This window comes from Acartia tonsa, chromosome 15 (genome assembly GCF_053477335.1).
Source record: "Acartia tonsa isolate MP-2025a chromosome 15, ASM5347733v1, whole genome shotgun sequence".
NCBI lineage: Eukaryota > Metazoa > Arthropoda > Copepoda > Calanoida > Acartiidae > Acartia > Acartia tonsa.
In genome coordinates, this window is record NC_137274.1 from 4,978,047 (window position 1) to 4,997,140 (window position 19,094).

The window sequence follows — 19,094 nt, forward strand, 5'->3', positions numbered from 1 at the left end:
TCTGGAAAAGGCTTGTCCGTATGCCGCCTACCACAACCTCCCCTTCAAGGGCTGTGGGACCACGTGGACATCAGGCCTTGAACCATGGTGGGCGGCAGACTCTCCCTGGGGCACAGCACGGTGTAGGACAGCTCGGGCCACACAGGCCCCTCGGGAAACTCGTTGCTCGGTCTGGCTGTGGTTGGTAATCAGCATGGTCAATTCTTGGTTGGCTTGTAGCTGAGGGTTGGTGACCGTCAAGCCTCGGCGCTGAAAGTTAGGCCTCGTCTGGAGCACGAACTCTGTCTCAACCGGCAGCTTGACATGGAGGCCCAGGCTCACTCTAGAGGCCCCTAGCAGGGGGATGGCGATGGTAGTAGGCGCGTAGAGTTCCATGGGGGCGCCCACCTTGTCCAGGTTACTGGGGGCCTTGGCCCCAACTCTGATGGGTATAGCTGTCATCTGGAGGGGGCACATCGCTTTGACTTCATCCTCAGGGGCTGCAACTTCCATCTCGGTGGCAGCTTCTCGTCCTGGGGGTTTGCTGCTGGCGGGCAGAGGCTCCATGTCTGCATCTGGGTTCCATATCATATCAGCGGGTGGCGCTGGAGCCGCTGGCGCCGGTAGTTGCTCGCTGGGCTGATTTGGCCGGTTCTCCTCTACAGGGTCACAGTCCTGATGGCTGGGCAGTGGTGCATCTGTGGACTCGGCAGCTGGCTGGTACACGGGGAAGTGGCCTGGCCCGCTGGGTGGCACCTCTGTGGCTCCGGCCGGCAGCTCGGTGGCGTCCTCGTCGCCGTCTAAATCATCCTGAATATCCTCTGGGATCTGCTGGGCGGTGACATCTCCAGTGTATTTGTGCAGTCAGCCAATATGCACGGTGACTTCCGAGATCTTAGCTGTTGGAGAGGCTGGACTGATGACGTAGTGGACGTCCATTGCCTTGCATACTACCTTCCAGGGGCTGGTCCACCTCTTTGTAATCTTGGCTGCTTTCCCAGGCACCAGGCTGGGGGCCAGGTACCAAACCAGGTCTCCAACCTCGTACTAAGCCGTTCCTTCGTAGGCCGCCGCGCTCTGGCGGATGGCCCCGTCTTCCCGCTGTTGGATTGCGTCGAATACCGTGTGGTAACGCTGTAGGATGGCCTGGACATTGGCTGGGACTGACGCGTACTCAGTGTTGGGCAACCGGAGCACCAGGTCCACTGGAAGCTTGGCCTCTCTCCCAAAGTAGGCCAGGGAGGGGGTCACGCCCGTAGTCTTACAGGTTTTTGTGTTGTAGGCTAAGGCAATGGCGGGCAGGTGCGGCTCCCAGTTGTTGTCGTCTCGGTCCAGGAACAGCCGCATGCCTGTGTTGGGTGTCCGGTAAAACCTCTTGACTCGGTTGGACTGTGGATTGTAGGGCGGCGGATGTGTCAGGTCAATCTCTAGCTGGGCGGTGAACTCCATCCCATTGTCGGAGTGGATCTTCAAGGGGCATCCGAACGTGGCTATGTGGCGGTGCAGTAGGGCCTCGGCCACAGTGATGGTGCGCTTGTTGGAAATGGCGTAGAGGCTGACAAAACGGCTGAATCCATCCTGGCAGGTAAGAATGTAGCGGTTCCCGGCTGGTGTCTCAGGTAGGGGCCCCACAAGGTCAATAAATAGCACTTGCTGTGGATACCCCTGCCGGGAGGGCACATGTATCCCGGCTTTCAACCGCTCCTTGGTGATCTTCTGCACACACTCTGGGCAGGTCTGGACCATCAGGCGGATGTCGCGGTGCAAGGTAGGCCACCAGAAGTGCATGGCGACGCGAGCTATGGTGGCTTCCATCCCATGGTGTCCAGCCATGGGGGCTCCATGGGCCAAGAAATACGCGTCCTGATGGAGGGCCAGGGGCAGCAGGTAGCGGGTCCTCTCCCCTGTCAATGTCTTGGCGGTGATGGTGAGGCAGCCATGTTCGTTGAGTCCAAGTGCTGCAAACCGGCTGGCGTACTGCTGTTCATCTCTAGACTTGCCTCGGAGCTCGGCCTTAGGAGGTGGCTTCCCGTCAGCCACCCACTGGCGGACACGGAGCAGGAGAGGATCCTGGGTCTGGGCTTCTAAAACTCGTTCCGTATCCAGGCGTACTGTGGTGGGTCTGCCAGGCGCAGCTGGTGCAGGCTCCCCTAGCTGGCAAAGGTGGTGGAGATACTCAGCCTGCTCAGCTACTTCCTCGGCGGAGGGGGCAGGCATGTTGTCATCCTCCCGGCGGCTGAGAGCGTCGGCGTTGGTGTTCTGGGAGCTGGGGCGATGGCAGACGGTGAAATCCAAGGCGGTCAGCTCCTCTTGCCAGCGGGCTACCATTCCTGTGGAGGCGTTGAGTGACTTCATTTGCAGCAGGGCAGAGGAGTCAGTGTTGATCTGGAAGCTGCGGTAGGACAGGATCCCATGGAATTACCGGATCCCGTACATGATGGCGGCCATCTCTCCCTTCCAGGATGGGTACCGGGTCTCGGGGTTGGTGGTCTTGCGTCCCACGGCGGCGATAAGCCCCTCCTTGCCATCCTGGCACTGGCTGAGGATGGCGGAAATGGCCCGGCTGCTGTAGTCGGTGGTGAGCTGGAACACGGCTGGCAGGTTGAACCTTGGCGGTGCTCAAATCGGAGCTTGGCTGTTGTTGTTGTTGTAGCTCTTCCTTCTTAACCATTATCGTCGATTGGCAGTCCAAGAAATCTTGCTGCTTGTTTGGGTTTTTTCCATAAATCGTGAACTGTGAGCTGTGTGGGGTTTTGTGGACATTCAAATATGTGTTCAGTGGTGTGAATGGAGACATTACATTTATCACATTTATCACTGAGGGAAGGGTCAAGTCTTGCTTTATAACTATTTAGATGCTTGCTGAAACCAGAACGAAGCTGAGACAATGTTGATCTGGTGATTCTAGGTAGCTCCTTTTCTGTTTTACTAATCTTGGGGGGCCGTGAGTTGAGGACTCTGTTGTTGCCAAGGTTGTTGATGGAGTCTCTGACAGATCTGGTATGGATAGTCTTAAGTAGTCTCTTGTAAGTTGTTGGTGCCAAATTTGGTGAGGATATCCTGTTTATTTCCTCTCCAAAGCATGTTGTCAATGTTGGTTTGGTTACTCTGGGAGGTGGTGGTGCAGAGAGATCTGTGTAATTAGGATGGTTCTGGGTCTGAGTTGATAAAAGGGATTGCTTGCTTAGCATGTAGCAAAGATCCTTAACAGGCATCATCTCAGTTTCTTGATGTACATGATCTGAGCTGGCAATCTTATGGCAACCTGTGGCAATCTTTAGAGCAGAATTTTGGGCAATCTGAAGTTGGTTCCAGGATGTCTTACTTAATGCTGGTGTCCAGATTGGGCAACAGTATGAAATTACTGATTGTCCGATTGCCTTACAGGTATTAGTGATTGTTTCTTTATCCTTGCCCCAATCGGAGCCAGTCAAGGCTTTAAGGATGTTATTACGCGTCTGGACTTTAGCTTTGAGATCTTCAGTGTGTTGTTTGAAAGATAAAAGATTGTCAAAAGTCACACCAAGAAATTTTGGCTTCTTGACAGTTGGTACCTGTTCGCCACTTATCTCTATGGGCAATTCTGTGTTGCATTCATTGGAAGCTGTTGTAAAGAGAGTGGCTGAAGATTTTGATGGGGATATGAACAGGTTTCTACTTTTGAACCAGGTGTCCAAGGTGTTAAGGTAGGCATTTATCTCAAGACAGACGGCTGGTATATCCGTCCCAGAATTGAGTACATTAGAGTCGTCAGCATAACTAACTAGTCTAATGTTTCCAGGTGGGAGTGGCATCTTTGACATGTAGAGATTGAAGAGTATTGGGGACAATACTCCGCCTTGTGGGACACCCTGTTTCATCTTTCTTAGGGGAGACTTTGAGCCTCTGAAGATGACAAAAGTTTGTCTGCCTCTCAGGTAAGAACAGAGAAATCTCTTAATATAGCCGTTGAGTGGGAGGTCTAAAATATCCTTTAGTAGAAGCTGATGGTCAACTGTATCAAAGGCTTTGCTGAGGTCAATGGCTACAGAGATTGTGCGGTCAACAGGTTTCTTCTTATTCAGTCCATTAGTGATGTGGTTCTTGATGTCTTGGAGGGCTGTAGTTGTTGAACGGGCCTTTCTGAATCCATGCTGGTGGTCAGCAAGTTGAATGGATTCATTGAGTGATGGGAGGAGAAGTGCTTCAAGAATTTTTGCCAAGGGGGAGAGAAGAGAAATAGGCCGGTAGCTGGATCCTTCATCGGCGGGTTTGCCCGGTTTGAGTAAAGGGATAATTTTACCTTGTTTCCAGATACCAGGAATAATTCCACTGTTGACTGATCTGTTGTAGAGTTCTGTAAGAAAGTTAATGCCATGGGGTCATAGGCGTCCAAGGGGGGGGGTAATGGGCCATTTGGCACCCCCAAAATTTTGTGAACAATACCCCCCCCAAAAAAAAATTACCCCTACCTTGGGGGTGCCGTAGGCACCCCCAACGATTTTTGGGGGGGTATTTACCCCCCCCAAACAAATTTTGGGGGGGTATTTACCCCCCCCAAAATAAATGTTCTTTAAAAAAAAATTTTTGCGGGGGTATTGAATGTTCTTAAAAAAAAATTTTACTGAAAATTTTTTTTAGGGGGGGGGAGGGAGTAAACTAGTTATAAAACTTACCAGGACCTATAAGACGCTTCACTTTAAAGTATAATCATATTGGTTCATTGGTTAGTGAGTTAATTATTGTATTTTTATGTTCTAAAGAATGAGATACTACTATATATTTGAATAGTAGTGGCACCCTAAGCATCTAAGAACTCGTGTTTTCTAAAGGGTAAAAAGGGAGGAGAAAAAAAGCCTAAAACCACTCAAAGGATTGACCTATAATAATGTGGAACCATCATGGGATCTATGTGAAGCTTTCCTAAAAAGGAGAACTCAGTATTAAAAGTAATGAAATCTGAAGCTATAGTCAAATAAACCTTACTTACTACTTTATGTTATAGGATAGTACTTATTAACTTAATAGATTAGGTAGGTGCTTTTTTTACATAATTAAATTACCCCCCCCAAAAATTTTACCCCCGGGGTAAATTAGTTTGGAGGGGGTAATTACCCCCCCCAACAGATTTTGGGGGAGTATTTACCCCCCCCAACAGACTTTAGGGGGGGTAATTACCCCCCCCAATCAAATTTTACCCCCGGGGTAAAAATTTTGGGGGGGGTAAAAAAAAATTTCGGCGCGCTTCGCGCGCCATTTTATCCCCCCCAAACACGAATTACCCCCCCCCCTAAAATTTTTTACTCCCCCCAAAAAAAAAAGCTTGGACGCCCCTGCATGGGGTCCGATGTTCTTGAGCATGATTGGTGAGATGTCGTCAGGGCCAAGAGCTTTGGAGCTCTTGGATTTCTGGATATTTCTTTACCTGGGAAGGTGTAAAGTGAACCTTGGAGCCTTTAGGGTTTTTAAGATTCCTGAGGTAGTTTCTGAGGCGTTGATCAGGTTTCTTGTCACAGGAAGGGGTATATTGTTTGTTGAACTTTTTTGCCATTTTTTGAGGGTCATTTGTAATCTTGTTGTTAAATTTAATGCCCTGATTTTCTGGTTGTTTAGGTAGGTTGTTCAATCCTTTTATTGTTTTCCAAAGTTTTCTGGAACCCTGTTGACATTTAGAGAGATGGTCAGTCCATTTCTTCTTGCGATGTTCATTAGCAATTTTATTTATGTTGTTATTAAGTTCAGGGATCCTGTTGTCATTAGGATTGTGTTTCCTTATTTCATCTCGTTCCTCAATAAGGCTAACAGCTTCTCTAGGCAGAGCATTAAAGACCTTTGGAATCCTGCCAGCTGGGATGTACTTTCCAGCTGCTTTTTGGATGGTTTTCCTGAAGTATTTTTCGGCATTGTGAATGTCCTTGTCTTCATCTCCAATGTGGCGAGCATTGGCAAAAACTTCTTCAGTATGATTCTTAAAGCCTTCCCAGTCAGCTTTATCAAAGTTGACATAGGTCTGCTTTTTGGCTCTAGTCTTTTGAATGTCTGCAGATAGGCTGATTACAATAGGTAGATGGTCAGATTTCATTTTGTGTTCAACTTTCCAGGTGGTACATGGAATGAGGTTAGATGAAGCAAAACTGATATCTGGAGCTGTAGATGAGTTGGCAGTGACTCTGGTTGGTAGATCTTCATTTATTACACCAAAGTTTATTCCAGATATGCTGTCCACTATGTCTCGGCCTCTAGGATCTGGAGAATCCTCAGAGTACCAGAGTTCATGATGTGCATTGAAGTCTCCTAGGACCAAGGATGAGTCTGACAGGTCACTGAACAGATGGTTTATTGGAGGACTATAGTCTTGGGCACAGCTACTGGTAGGTGGAATATATACATTTCTTATTTTAAGAGGTTTCTGTTTGCCAGGTATGCTGATGGTAATAGATTCTGTATGAGGATCATTTTTGAGGGCATTAGGTGTTACTTCTAGTTGGAAAGGGATGTCTTCGTGCACAAGGAAGGCAACCCCTCCTCCTTTGTTTGTCCCTCGATCTTTCCTAACCAGGTTGAAGTTTTTGATGGCAGGTAGCTTGGATTTATCAGTTAATTTGGTTTCTTGGATGGCAGCTATCTTAATATCATCCTTCTCAATAAAGTGGAGTAGTTCATCTAGTTTTCCACTAATGCCGTTGATGTTATATTGAAGGAGATTAAGGTTTCCAACAGGTTTAGGGGTGGAGGGGGGAGTGGGGGGAGTAGGCGGGGGTGGAGCTGGTGGGGGGGAAGGGGGTGGTTGTCTGGAGCAGCAGGGTCCATGCCAGGTTTTAAATTTTTGTCTTTCTTTGATGGATTTGAGATTAGAGCATTTAACATGGATCCAGTTTGAGCAGCAGTCACATTGTACAGCATATGATGAAAGTCTTTTTGTACAAATGTTACAGAACCAAGGTCCAGGGTTTTGTTCAACTCCTGCTCTGATAAGTAGCAGCCGAATGAGGGTAGCAGGTAGGTACTCATTCTTTGTCAGGTAAATTAAAAACACCGTGCAGAGGATAGCTCATTGTCAGATTTATGGAAAAACCAGATGGTTGTGGTTGACTATATGGATAGATGGTTGAGAGTCTTGAAGTACTGGTTCTTGGCGTGGCTGCTGCTGCTGGTGGTGTTGCTGCTGCTGCGTACGGTAGATCCACGGCGTAGACATGACCAGTGTAGGATCCCGGAGCTTGGCGAAACTTGTCCTTGAGCTGTGTCAGCTGGGCATCCATCTCGGCGGTCCACATCAGTGCCTTGGCTGTCTTCTGCCGATTCATCTCGTAAGTGAGGTCGGCGTACCCCGGGATGAACAGCCGGTAGTACCCAAAAAACCCCAGGAGAGCCAGCAGGTCCTTGGGTGTACTGGGGGCTGGCCAGTCTAGGATGCGGTCGATGTAGTCCTCCTGCATGGCTATGCCTTCTTGGCTGAGGGTGTGGCCCAGGTAGTCGACCTTGGCTCGGAACAACTTGGTCTTGGATGGCTTGAGACGGATTCCTCCCCGACAGTGGGCTTCCAGGACCTCTCGATGTCTAGCCAGGTGGGCCCAGGTATCATTGTGGAAGGATAGGACATTGTCCAGGTAGGACTGGAGATTGGCCGTTTCCAGGGGGTTGAGAACCCCAGCAATGAATCTGGAGTAGACGGAGGGGTCGGTGGCCAGGCCGAAGGGCATCCTCTTCCACTGGTATAATCCCCTAGGGGTGGTGAAGGCCGTGCAGGGCCGGCTATCCTCAGACACTCGCTCGGATGGTGTAATAAGCGGCCACTGCCTGTAAGGCACTGTAGATGCGGTGTCCGCCGGCTCACTCTACCAGCTGCTGGATCTTAGGTAGAGGGTAGCCGGTAGTCGACGGCCCAACGGGTGCTCCCGTCCTTCTTCTTGATGGGCACCAGGGGGCTGCTCCAGGCCGAGTCAGAGGGCTCTATCACTCCTTCCTGCAGCCAGGTCTCCAACTGGCTTTCCAACTAAGCCTCCTGCCGCGGGTTGAGATCGCGAAATTTCTGGCGGATCGGCTGGGTCCCGGGCTTCAATCGGAGCTGCAGCTCTACAATGTCCGTGCAGCCGGGGGTAGAGTTAGAGAAAACGTCCCTGTATTCTGATATCATGGTCCAAACTTCCTTCTTGAGCAAGGGGTCCTTGCGTAAGAACTCATTCTCCTCTAGCTCGAGGTCTGTCCACAGCTGCTGCATGTCTGTGGGTTCAGAGGGTTGTTGGACGGAGTGTAGACTAGGGGGAGGCTCATCAGAGACCTCTAGGATGTCAGGTTTCACCAGCTCCCCTGCCACGGGGAGGCCGGCATCCAGCAGGAGAGGTTGCTCCCCCTCATTTACCACCAGCACTCGGAACACGCTGGCGGAGCCGGGCCGATGCACATACAGGCCTTCTGGGATAATAAGATGCTCCCCAAACATCTGTTCTGGGGCAGACAGCTGAATGGCATCCTTAGTGCGTTGTCCCACCAATTCAACAGGCACGGCCACTTCGCTGCGCCCAGGCAGGGCCACTCGTTTGGCCGTCCGGAGCTGGGGTGGCTGGCCGTTGGTTGGGGTGACGGCATTCAGCTTGTAAGTTGCCGCCTGCAACTGGCCAGGCTTGTCTCTGGGGACGTCCGGTCGCGACTTGACGGGCTTGGCCCTGGGAGTGGCTGAATTCTGTGGGTCAAGTGCGGCTCTGAGTGCATCAGGCCATGACTTGACGGGTCTGGTTCCGGACTTAGCTGACCGCGACTTGACGGGTTCGATCCCGGGGGTGGCTGGACTCCGCGGACCGAGCAGGGCTCCGGGGGCATCAGCTTGTAAGTGGCCGCCTGCGACTGGCCGGGCTTGTCTCTGGGGGCGTCCGGTCGCGACTTGACGGGCTCGGCCCCGGGAGTGGCTGAATTCTGTGGGTCGAGTGCGGCTCTGAGTGCATCAGGCCATGACTTGACGGGCCTGGTCCCAGACTTAGCTAACCGCGGCTTGACTGGTTTGGCCTCTTAGGATCCCAGGTATATGGGGCCAGGTGGACAAGGCTGTCCATTGATGAACGTGTCTGTGGAAAAGATGGCCTCTGGAGGGCTGGAAATCTCTGGAAACGCCGTTGGCAATTCCTCCAGGGGCACCGGGGGCACTTGGAGCACTGCCATGGCTAACAAGTTGGTCCCCTTGTGGGCATTCAGAGCCATATCTACCCAGTGGGTCCCTCTCTCAACTACTCGCGGCTGCTCAGGCAGAGGGCCTGGCAGCAGCCCCTTGTAGCTTAACTCTCTCTCGGCGGTCTCACGGTCCACAGGGACACCGCAGAGGGGGATGAACTCCCCACGCACCCACAGACAGGGGGTTTGCATGTCGAAACAAAGCCTAGTTCCGAATTCACGCAAGAAGTACCCCCCTAAGTTCAGTGGATGCGAGAGATTCCTAACCACGGTCACGTGATACAGGTGAAGTATGAGTGTATGGCTGACTGCCATATACAACTCATGTAGTTTCCCAATTACCTGGAGGGGCTGTCCTTCCTCATTAGCGGTCAGGATATGGGTGTTGTCCGGGATTAACATCCTCTGCATGCCCATTGCGTGCATGAGGGCCTCGGAAATGACAGCGGACCCTGGTACACGGTTGCCAGAATCTACCATGGCGTCAACCTGTACGTGCTGGGCAGGGTCATGAGTGGGGAACCGCACCCTGATGTGGCAAGGAAAATGCAAATCCTGGCCACTAGACAGGGGGTTCTCCCGTTCCGCCGGTGTCGGGCGAAATTTCGGTGGTGGCCGGGCCACAGCTATGGTGCCCTCTCCTACCATGTTGGGGCACAGATTTCCAGAAGCTGATCTGGGAGCGGTTTTCACTTGAGCTTCTAATCACTTGAGCTTTTAATCATACACCAACAATCAATACTTTATCACTTGGCTGATAGTTGGGAACACTTATATATATTTATCACACAGAGCTCTAGAAGCTGATCTTGAAGCGGTGGCGTCCTGCAAGCGCTGTTAGTTTGTGTCCGGGGCTGGTCCCAGCGACACAGGTGGGTCTAGAAGCAGTGGCGGCAGGGAACACCCGTCCTGCAAGCGCCGTGGGTTCGTATCTGGAAGCAGAGGCAGCAGGGAACACCCGTCCTGCAAGCGCCATGGATTCGTATCTGGAGCGGTGGCGGCAGGGAATACCCGTCCTGCAAGCGCCGTGGGTTCGTGTCCTGCTGTCCGTCGCAGGTGGTAGGCCTTACTTGTGTGCTGGAGCTTCCCAGCCACACATTGCCTTCTCAGGGGGACCAGCTACGCAGCTGTCTGTCTCGTAGGTTTGGCCTTGGTGTCCTGGGGCTTGTCCCAGCTACACATGCCAAATTAGACTTGATTCTGTAGCCGTCCGGGCTAATTTATCCGGTCACCGTGGTCGCGCCCCTAGCGCAGCTACCAAGCGGTGCGGAAAACGCCGTCCAAACTGGCGTGTTTAGTAGGCCAAAGCTGCCTGCAGCAGGCAAAGTGCCTACGTAGTGCGTTCAAATGATGGAAAAGTGGCCTAAAAAGGCCGTCTCTCGGGTCAGTTGGCTTCTTGAAGGCTGCTGGAATGCCGACAGAATGTCCCCTTGCTTGAAAAGGGTCCAATTTCTCGGCCAGGAACGCTTCTTAGGTTGGCGGCTGACTGTCCCCTTACTTGCAAAAGGGTCCAATCAGAGATAGAATCGGCTAGTTTAGCAGGGCTCGATTGAAACACGCTGACACCAAATTGTGGTAGGGTGAAGCGTTTCAACTCTACAATGCAAGTTCGATTCAAAAGAGCCCCTAGCCTTAAGGATTCTATCAATAAAGAACTACAAGTAGTAACTGTTTAAGAGATATATTTGAACTGAATACATGTACAACAAAGTTAATAGCTTATATACAAAACAGATTACAAATGGGTTAGGTAGAGAAGGGTGTGGGGGAGATGGGGGGAAGCCCCATCCAGGTGAGCAGGCGAGTGGTAGGCTCCCGTAGGGGGTAAGGTAGATGTCTCCCGGATAAGGGTAGGTTGCTGGGGGCACGAAGTGGAGAGGGGCAGCGCCCCTCCCATTATCAGCGGTGTATAAGTTGACCGCCGTCTCTGATGTGCGCACAATGGCCAAAAGTGGGCTGGGTAGAATTGTGATAAGCTGGGATTAGCGTCTGGGTGTTATTTGGTAAACACGGAGCATCGCATACTCTGGAAAAGGCTTGTCTGTATGCCGCCTACCACAATAAATTACAGAATGTTTATTGTATTGTGATGTACTATTAACCTCTTTTATAAGTAGATGCTTTTCTTTTTAGAACACTTTCTCATTTTGAGTTATCTAATTTATATAACCCTATACACTTAAAAATTTTGTTCAAATTTTCTGGATAAATCAGGTTTTCATGGATTTTCAGCAAAAACTCTCAAATTGAATTAATTGCCCATTTTCCTCTTTCTTCCTCCCTGGATATGAATAGTTAAATTAAATCATATCCTGAAAAAAATTAGCTGCTTGTATATCATAACTTGAATGTAAAAAATAAACAAAGATGTTATGGAATCCCTTTTAAAGAATTTTTGGGGTCAGCTAGACCATATAGATTAGGGTGGGTCGATTTTGGACATTTCTATCTGAGACCTAAGTGGAAACTTGCTCTTGAATTATCCTATTATATAAAGTACTAAGGTTTTTTTTGTCTGTAGCTAAAGATTTCAATAACTACTAAACTGATTGAGTTCTCCTTCATAGGGAAGCTTCACAAAGGTCGTAGGACGGTTTTAGGCTATTTTAATAATATATATTTAATTCTTGGGATTGTTTTTTTTTCTGTCCTCCTTGAATACAGATATAAGGACGAAGCCGCTAGTATAAGTATAATACACCTCTATATGATTTAAAACTTATCTCAAGTCTTGGCGATCACATTGTTTAGCTATTTGTGAATGGGAGTAAAAAAATTTATTGAATTATAACTATTGCTTTATGGTGATCCTTGAAAAAGTCTTGAGGAGTAGAATCAGGAAATTTTGTCTGTTTCAAAATATCTGGTTTCTTTACTGAGAAAATCTAAAAAAAAACTCTACAAATTGGACAATTCTCAATAAACTCTAAAAAATGGTGTTATTTTTAGTCAATTCTAAGGCTAGAGATGAGATATTCTGAAACGGACATAAGCCTTTTTCAGGGAGCAACATAAAGCAATAGTTACGATTCAATAAATATTAACTCCCATTCACAAATTTAATCTTCTTATTTTTAGGGACTGGGTAGCCAATAACTCTTTGATTTGGTCAGATAGGGTCATATTCTATACATATAATTATGAAGCTAAGACAGAAAGGTAAATTTTTAAAAATCAACATAAACATTATGCTTATCAATAAAATTGACAATAAATCATCAATGTCAAAATATGTGATTGCAATTGAAATATTTGTTTTATTCATATCAAATATTTTATCAAGAAAATAAAATTTGAACTTCCTATTAGTATTTTATCAAGTATTTTATCAAGAAAATAAAATTTGAACTTCCTATTAGTATTTTATCAAGTATTTTATCAAGAACATAAAATTTTAACTTCCTATTAGATTTACCGCAGAAGAAAGAAGAGCTGTAAGGAAAGCAATGGATACAATAATTATAAGTCTTGGTTCAGGTCATTAAAGGGAGTGTGAACGTAAAAATTTCTCATCTGATTATCAAATCTTAACATTTTTAAAGCACATTTCACTATACTGATCAACCAAAAACGTCCTATTAACAAAAAAATCCAGGAATAATGCCTTGATTTTATGGTATTTTGGGAGGGAAAAAGGAAAAAACAGGGAAAATCTGAACGTTTTTGTCTCTTATAATGTTTGTAGGGGTATTTAACTTGTCATATATAGTTGAAACAATTTACTTACTGTTAAGGATTTATTTTATGTTATAAAATTGCCAATTCGTTATTTTAAAACGTAGTAATTAGGTAATAAACACCTATTTTAAATTCGTATTATTGACAAAAAAATACCTCACTGTATACATAGGGTTGAATCTAATAGGTTATTTAAAATAATAATATCCTTTTTTATTGAGTTGGACAATAAATAACCCACTTTGGAAAATTAGTTTACACTTTTATCAGACTGTTTATAAAGAAATATTGGGTCTTTATTATCTACAAATTTGTAATTAAAGGTGGGCGAGAGATGGGCCATCTAAAGTTAATTGGATACTAATAAAAATACCTGTTTCTAGCTTTGTTATTGTATTTGGTTTTCAATAAAAAATATTGCTTATTTTATCAATTTCTAAGTAACTATACATTGATATAAAGAAAGGATTATGTTAAAAGTCAGCTTAACCGTTAGGAAAAATGAAGAACTATGTGAAAAAGTTTAATTTTAGCTAAAATGGGAGAAAAAAGCAATTTAATGCACATTTTATATAATACGGAAAATTTCTTCCTTTCCCTTTACCTTATAAAAATCGTCGGAAAAAGCCGTTTTTTAAGCAAACAAATGGGCGTTTTGCTCTATCTGTGAGATATTGTGAATGAGATAATGTTAAGATTTGATATTAAGATGAGAAAAATTTACGTTCACAGTCCCTTTAATCTTTTAATATTATGTTCATTTTATCTTTTTAGCTGAACAAGTTTAGAAACTTCCTACTTCAAAACCTTTGGCAATAGCTAATACATTAATCATTCTTTTAATTTAATACCCAAACCTATAATTTTAGCATGTATTGATTTTGTTGAACTTTCTGATGTTGACACTGCAACAAATAAAACTATTAGAATTATCAAAGATGGAAATAAATGCAGCTCTGATGTTGGTAAGAAATTTTTTTTTGCAACATATCATTAATACTTCTTCGGGGCTTGGTGATGCCTCAGGTACAAGTCCTCTCCACGCAACCATAAACATACTCTGCGTTTGAATTTAATGCCCCAATTGCCCAGGGTATTATAAGTAAGGTAACACCCAATAGACAACCAACTATTTAATTACACAACCTTTATATTAAAAGTCCTAACTGTACATGGTTGTCGCGGCTTTCCACTGATCAAGCGTCTTTTCAAAACTAGGACATATACTGATACATAATTTATAGAGAAGCTTTGGCCAGGAAAGGGGTGGAGTCTCATGCAACAGTCAATGATTACAGTTGGACATCTGAAAAAAAAATAACATAATTAGTTACATTTAATGCATTTCATATTAAAAAATAATCAAGAAAATTCTTATTATTTACTCTTAAAAACACTATGGTATTGCTCATTTAAAGCTAGAAATAAAATCTTTGGTGTGGACAAAAAAAACATCGATCTGTTATTCAAAAAGAAAAAAATATACTGATTTTTAGAAATATGTTTTTAGTACTTTTCTTATTTTTGGTGGTAAAAAAATGACTATATAAATATTAGGGTGGGTCGATTTTGGAATTTCACATTAGTAGACATTGGCAAGGGTTACTGGGCCAATATAAAACCCTGTGAAACTTGAAAGAGATTTTTCCAGGGTTCGGAAGCCGCAGCCTCAGCCTCAGCCACCATCAGCCGCGCGGCTTACGAGAAGCCTCAAAATCAGCCGCGCGGCTTTCTCAGCCACCTAATAAGCCTCAGCCTTAGTCACAGCCGCGCGGCTTATAAAAAACATAAGCCACTGTAAGCCTCAGCTGCATTCAGCCACTGTAAGCCTCAGCCACAAAACTCCAATTCAGCCACATTAAGCCTCAGCCGCACTAAGCCTCATTCAGCCAATGCCCCTCTAAGCCTCAGCCAGAATCAGCCGCGTGGCTTATAGTTGGGGAAGCCTCAGCCACACTCAGCCGCGCGGCTGTTAATGATTTGAAGCCGCAGCCGCACTCAGCCGAGCGGCTTCAAGAAAGCCTCAGCCGCAGCAGCAAAGTTTTGATTATGCATCAGCCGCAGCCGCGCGGCTTGATATTTGTAAGCTGCAACCGCACTCAGCCGCAGCTTAAGTTTTTAAATTCAGCCGCAGCTTTGAAGCAGCCGCGCGGCTGAGATATTGTAAGCCCCAGCCGCAGCCGCAGGTGCAAGTACAAGCCTCAGCCGTCAATTCAGCCGCGGGGCTTAATTTTCATATTATTTTGTCTGTCTGAAGCTTAAGATCTCAGTAACCACTGAACTGACAAGGTTGTCATTCACAGAAAATATATATATGGTCATTGGGTGGTTTTGAGCTAATTTTGGGGTGGGGGTCAGACATTTCCATACCCCAAAAAAAATTTTAAAAAAATTTTTTTTTTTAAATGTTATCCTATTAAATTGTTTTATATTCTTTTTAAAAAATTTATTTTAAGTTTTTTTTTAAATTACAACATAGAAACCACCATTTCGAAGAGCTACAAAAAGTTTGAACCTGTAATGTAAGAGCTCCAGTGGCGCAATCGGTTAGCGCACGGTTCTTCTATACTGTTATGCCGGGGTTATAAGTTCGAGTTTCACCTGGAGCAATACGTTTTTGAATGTTGATACTTATGAATATTTTTGAATACTATTTATAGGGAAACTGCCCTACTGACGTTTGCCTAATTTTATTGTTTTTAAAAGATACAAATTTTTTTTACTTAATATTCTCTGTGGATTTGTATTATCTTAGTTTTTTTTCTTTGTACTTAAGTGGCCCCTTTATCTCAATGGTAGAGCACTTGTCTCGTAAACCAGGGACCGTGAGTTCAAACCTCACAGGGGGCAATCGACTTTTGTGATACTCAAGTTATATCGTAGCTTCTCTATTATTTTTCCGTTTAGGTACGCAATAAATGTTCTATATAATTTAGCTTCTCCTACTTAGACATTTCTTCAATTTTGAATGTATTTAATACTTTGTGGTTGATATGAGAGACACTGAAAAAGTTATGCAAAAAAATAGATTTATACATATACATTAGATCTTTTCATGAAAATACCCGTTCTCGAATTTCATTCTTCTGCTAACCTAAAAAGTTACTTTAGGGGCCTAGAAATACATGTACAAAATTTCAGCTCTTTATCTCTACTGGCGACCTAGCGCCAGGCATGTAAAATATCAACAGATAACGGTAGCACGGCGGTTTTAACAATATCTCAGTAATGTGCAGGTTTTGGGCTCTTCTGCATATTTCAATTTAAACACATAAGGCCAAAGATATTATATCCAAAAAATCTTTTGTCAAAGTCTACTCTACACCTAGCGCCAGTCAGTTTTCTAAAATCATGCATTTTATACCTGTGAAAAATGAAATCGCCAGCGCTAGGTGTAGAGTAGACTTTGACAAAAGATTTTTGGGATATCATATCTTAGGCCTTATGTGTTTAAGTTGAAATATGCAGAACACCTAAATTCACCTTCCAAGCCATTCTCTATGCATTTTAAATTTTTTAATGAAATAACGGGATTTCAAAACTGCCTTTTGAAAAGGCCTAAAAAGTATCTTTTTTTGTCCCTTTTTTCACTGTTTATAGTTACAACTTATTAAGATATTATTCTCAGTTAAAAAAAAATTGGCGCTTCCAGCACCAAAACCGGCAAAAACAGGCAATTAAACTTCTGTACCCCTACTTAACCCCCTAACAGACCCCCCCCCCACTCTATTTCGGCTCCTGTTACAGATAGAAACGTAAATTTTTTTTCTGGTGGTTATGTGTATTTTTAGAGAAAATTACTTTTCTATTCATAGTGGTCAGACCGCTCCTTATCCGCTTTTTTAGCGGCCAGCTGCTAAATATTAAAACTGCTGTAGAGCAGCCAATTTTGAAGCTAAGAAAACCAAATTTAATGACGAACTATTATTTTTTATAACAAAAAAATACCTTTTCTGACCATTGCCGAAAAACGACAAATAACGGAAACCGCCAATTTTGGCGGAAAAATGGCGGCGCTAAATAATATTTTTATCTGTTTATAGTTACAATTTATTAAGATATTATTCTCAGTTAAAAAAAAAATTTGCGCTTCTAGCACCAAAACCGGCAAAAACAGGCAGTTAAACTTCTGTACCCCTACTTAACCCCCTAACAGACCCCCCCTCTATCTCGGCTCCTGTTACAGATAGAGACATAAAACTTTTTTCTGGTGTTTCATGTTTATTTTAGAGAAAATTACTTTTTCTAGTCATAGCGGTCAGACCGCTCCTTATCCGCTTTTTAGCAGCCAGCTGCTAAATATTTAAACTGCTGTAGAGCAGCCAATTTTAAAGCTAAGAAAACCAAATTTTATGATGAACTATTATTTTTTATAACAAAAAAATACCTTTTCTGACCATCGCCAAAAAAGACAAATAACAGAAACCGCCAATTTTGGCAGTAAAATGGCTGTTGGCGGCGCTAATTAATATTTTTATCTGTTTATGATCACAATAAAAGACTTCATACAAAAATTGGCTGATTAAGGTCCAGAAAGGGGCAACACAGTTAATTGTTGAAACTAATGTAACAGATTTTTATTTTAGTCAGATGCCAGACGCAGGAATTAAATAAATTAACATTTAGAAATAGGAAAGAAAACAAAGTCATTCCTAATTAGGACAGAAGTCACTGGAAATTGATCTAATTGATCTAAGGAAGGCTACTTATGTCCTTCATCTAACAAAATATAACTTAAGGGAGGTGACTTAGGTCCTTTGTCTGACAAATTCTTACATTAGGAAGGCTGCTTATGTCCTTCATCTTGCAAAACTTAGCTTTTCTGTCCTTTACATAGCAAAACCTCACAAAACATAGCTTTTCTGTCCTTTACATAGCAAATTCTTGCAAAACATAGCAAATTCTTGCAAAACATAGCAAATTTTAGCTACACATAGCAATTTCTTGCAAAACAGAGCAAATTCTTACAAAACATAGCAAATTCTTGCAAAACATTGCAAATTATTGGAAAACTTAGCTTTTCTGTCCTTCACATAGCAAATTCTTGCAAAATATAGCAAATTCTTACAAAACATAGAAAATTCTTGCAAAACATAGCAAATTCTTACAAAACTTAGCAAAATTCTTGCAAAACATAGCAAATTCTTGCAAAACATAGCAAATTCTTGGAAAACTTAGCTTTTCTGTCCTTCACATAGCAAATTCTTGCAAAACATAGCAAATTCTTGCAAAACATAGCAAATTCTTGCAAAACATAGCAAATTCTTGCAAAACATAGCAAATTCTTGGAAAACTTAGCTTTTCTGTCCTTCAAATAGCTAATTCTTGCAAAACATAGCAAATTCTTACAAAACATAGCAAATTCTTGCAAAACATAGCAAATTCTTGCAAAACATAGCAAATTCTTGCAATACATAGCAAATTCTTGCAAATCATACCAAATTCTTGCAAAACATAGCAAATTCTTGGAAAACTTAGCTTTTCTGTCCTTCACATAGCTAATTCTTGCAAAACATAGCAAATTCTTGGAAAACTTAGCTTTTCTTTCCTTCACATAGCATAGAATTTGCTATGTTTTGTAAGAATTTGCTATGTTTTGCAAGAATTAGCTATGTGAAGGACAGAAAAGCTAAGTTTTCCTAGGATTTGCTATGTTTTGTAAGAATTTGAAAATCTAGGAATCAATCTGATTTAAAACACAAAAAGTGTAGAAAAGTATGAATAAATATATATGATTGATCACATGGTACCTTCTGAATAAATTTTGACAAATAAAATAAAAATGAGGGACAACAAAACTTATGTAGTACAATAAAAAAATATGGATTTTTTTGGTTATAAAAAATAATAGTTTGTCATAAAATTTGGTTTTCTTAGCTTTAAAATTGGCTGCTCTACATCAGTTTTAATATTTAGCAGCTGGTTGCTAAAAAGCGGATAAGGAGCAGTCTGACTGCTATGACTAGAAAAGTAATTTTCTCTAAAAATACACATGAACCACCAGAAAAAAAGTTTTATGTCTCTATCTGTAACAGGAGCCGAGATAGAGGGGGGGGGGTCTGTTAGGGGGTTAAGTAGGGGTACAGAAGTTTAACTGCCTGTTTTTGCCGGTTTTGGTGCTGGAAGCGCCAATTTTTTTTTAACTGAGAATAATATCTTAATAAATTGTAACTATAAACAGATAAAAATATCATTTAGCGCCGCCATTTTACCTCCAAAATTGGCGGTTTCCGTTATTTGTCGTTTTTCAGCAATGGTCAGAAAAGGTATTTTTTTGTTATAAAAAATAATAG

At 43.8% G+C, this 19,094-nt stretch overlaps 1 protein-coding gene and 1 non-coding gene across 2 annotated transcripts in view; both read left to right on the forward strand.

The window, feature by feature from the left end:
• The window catches only part of LOC145307689 (bone morphogenetic protein 1 homolog), a 50,055-nt gene that overhangs the window by 5,753 nt on the left and 25,208 nt on the right, over positions 1-19,094 (forward strand). The window contains exons 5-7 of the mRNA XM_080150182.1: positions 12,202-12,282; positions 12,533-12,600; positions 13,671-13,766. Coding sequence (XP_080006308.1) covers positions 12,202-12,282; positions 12,533-12,600; positions 13,671-13,766 — 245 coding nt within the window. The remainder of the gene's footprint in view (positions 1-12,201; positions 12,283-12,532; positions 12,601-13,670; positions 13,767-19,094) is intronic.
• On the forward strand, positions 15,580-15,651 carry TRNAT-CGU (transfer RNA threonine (anticodon CGU)). Its single transcript has one exon. It is a non-coding gene; the product is annotated as a tRNA-Thr (tRNA).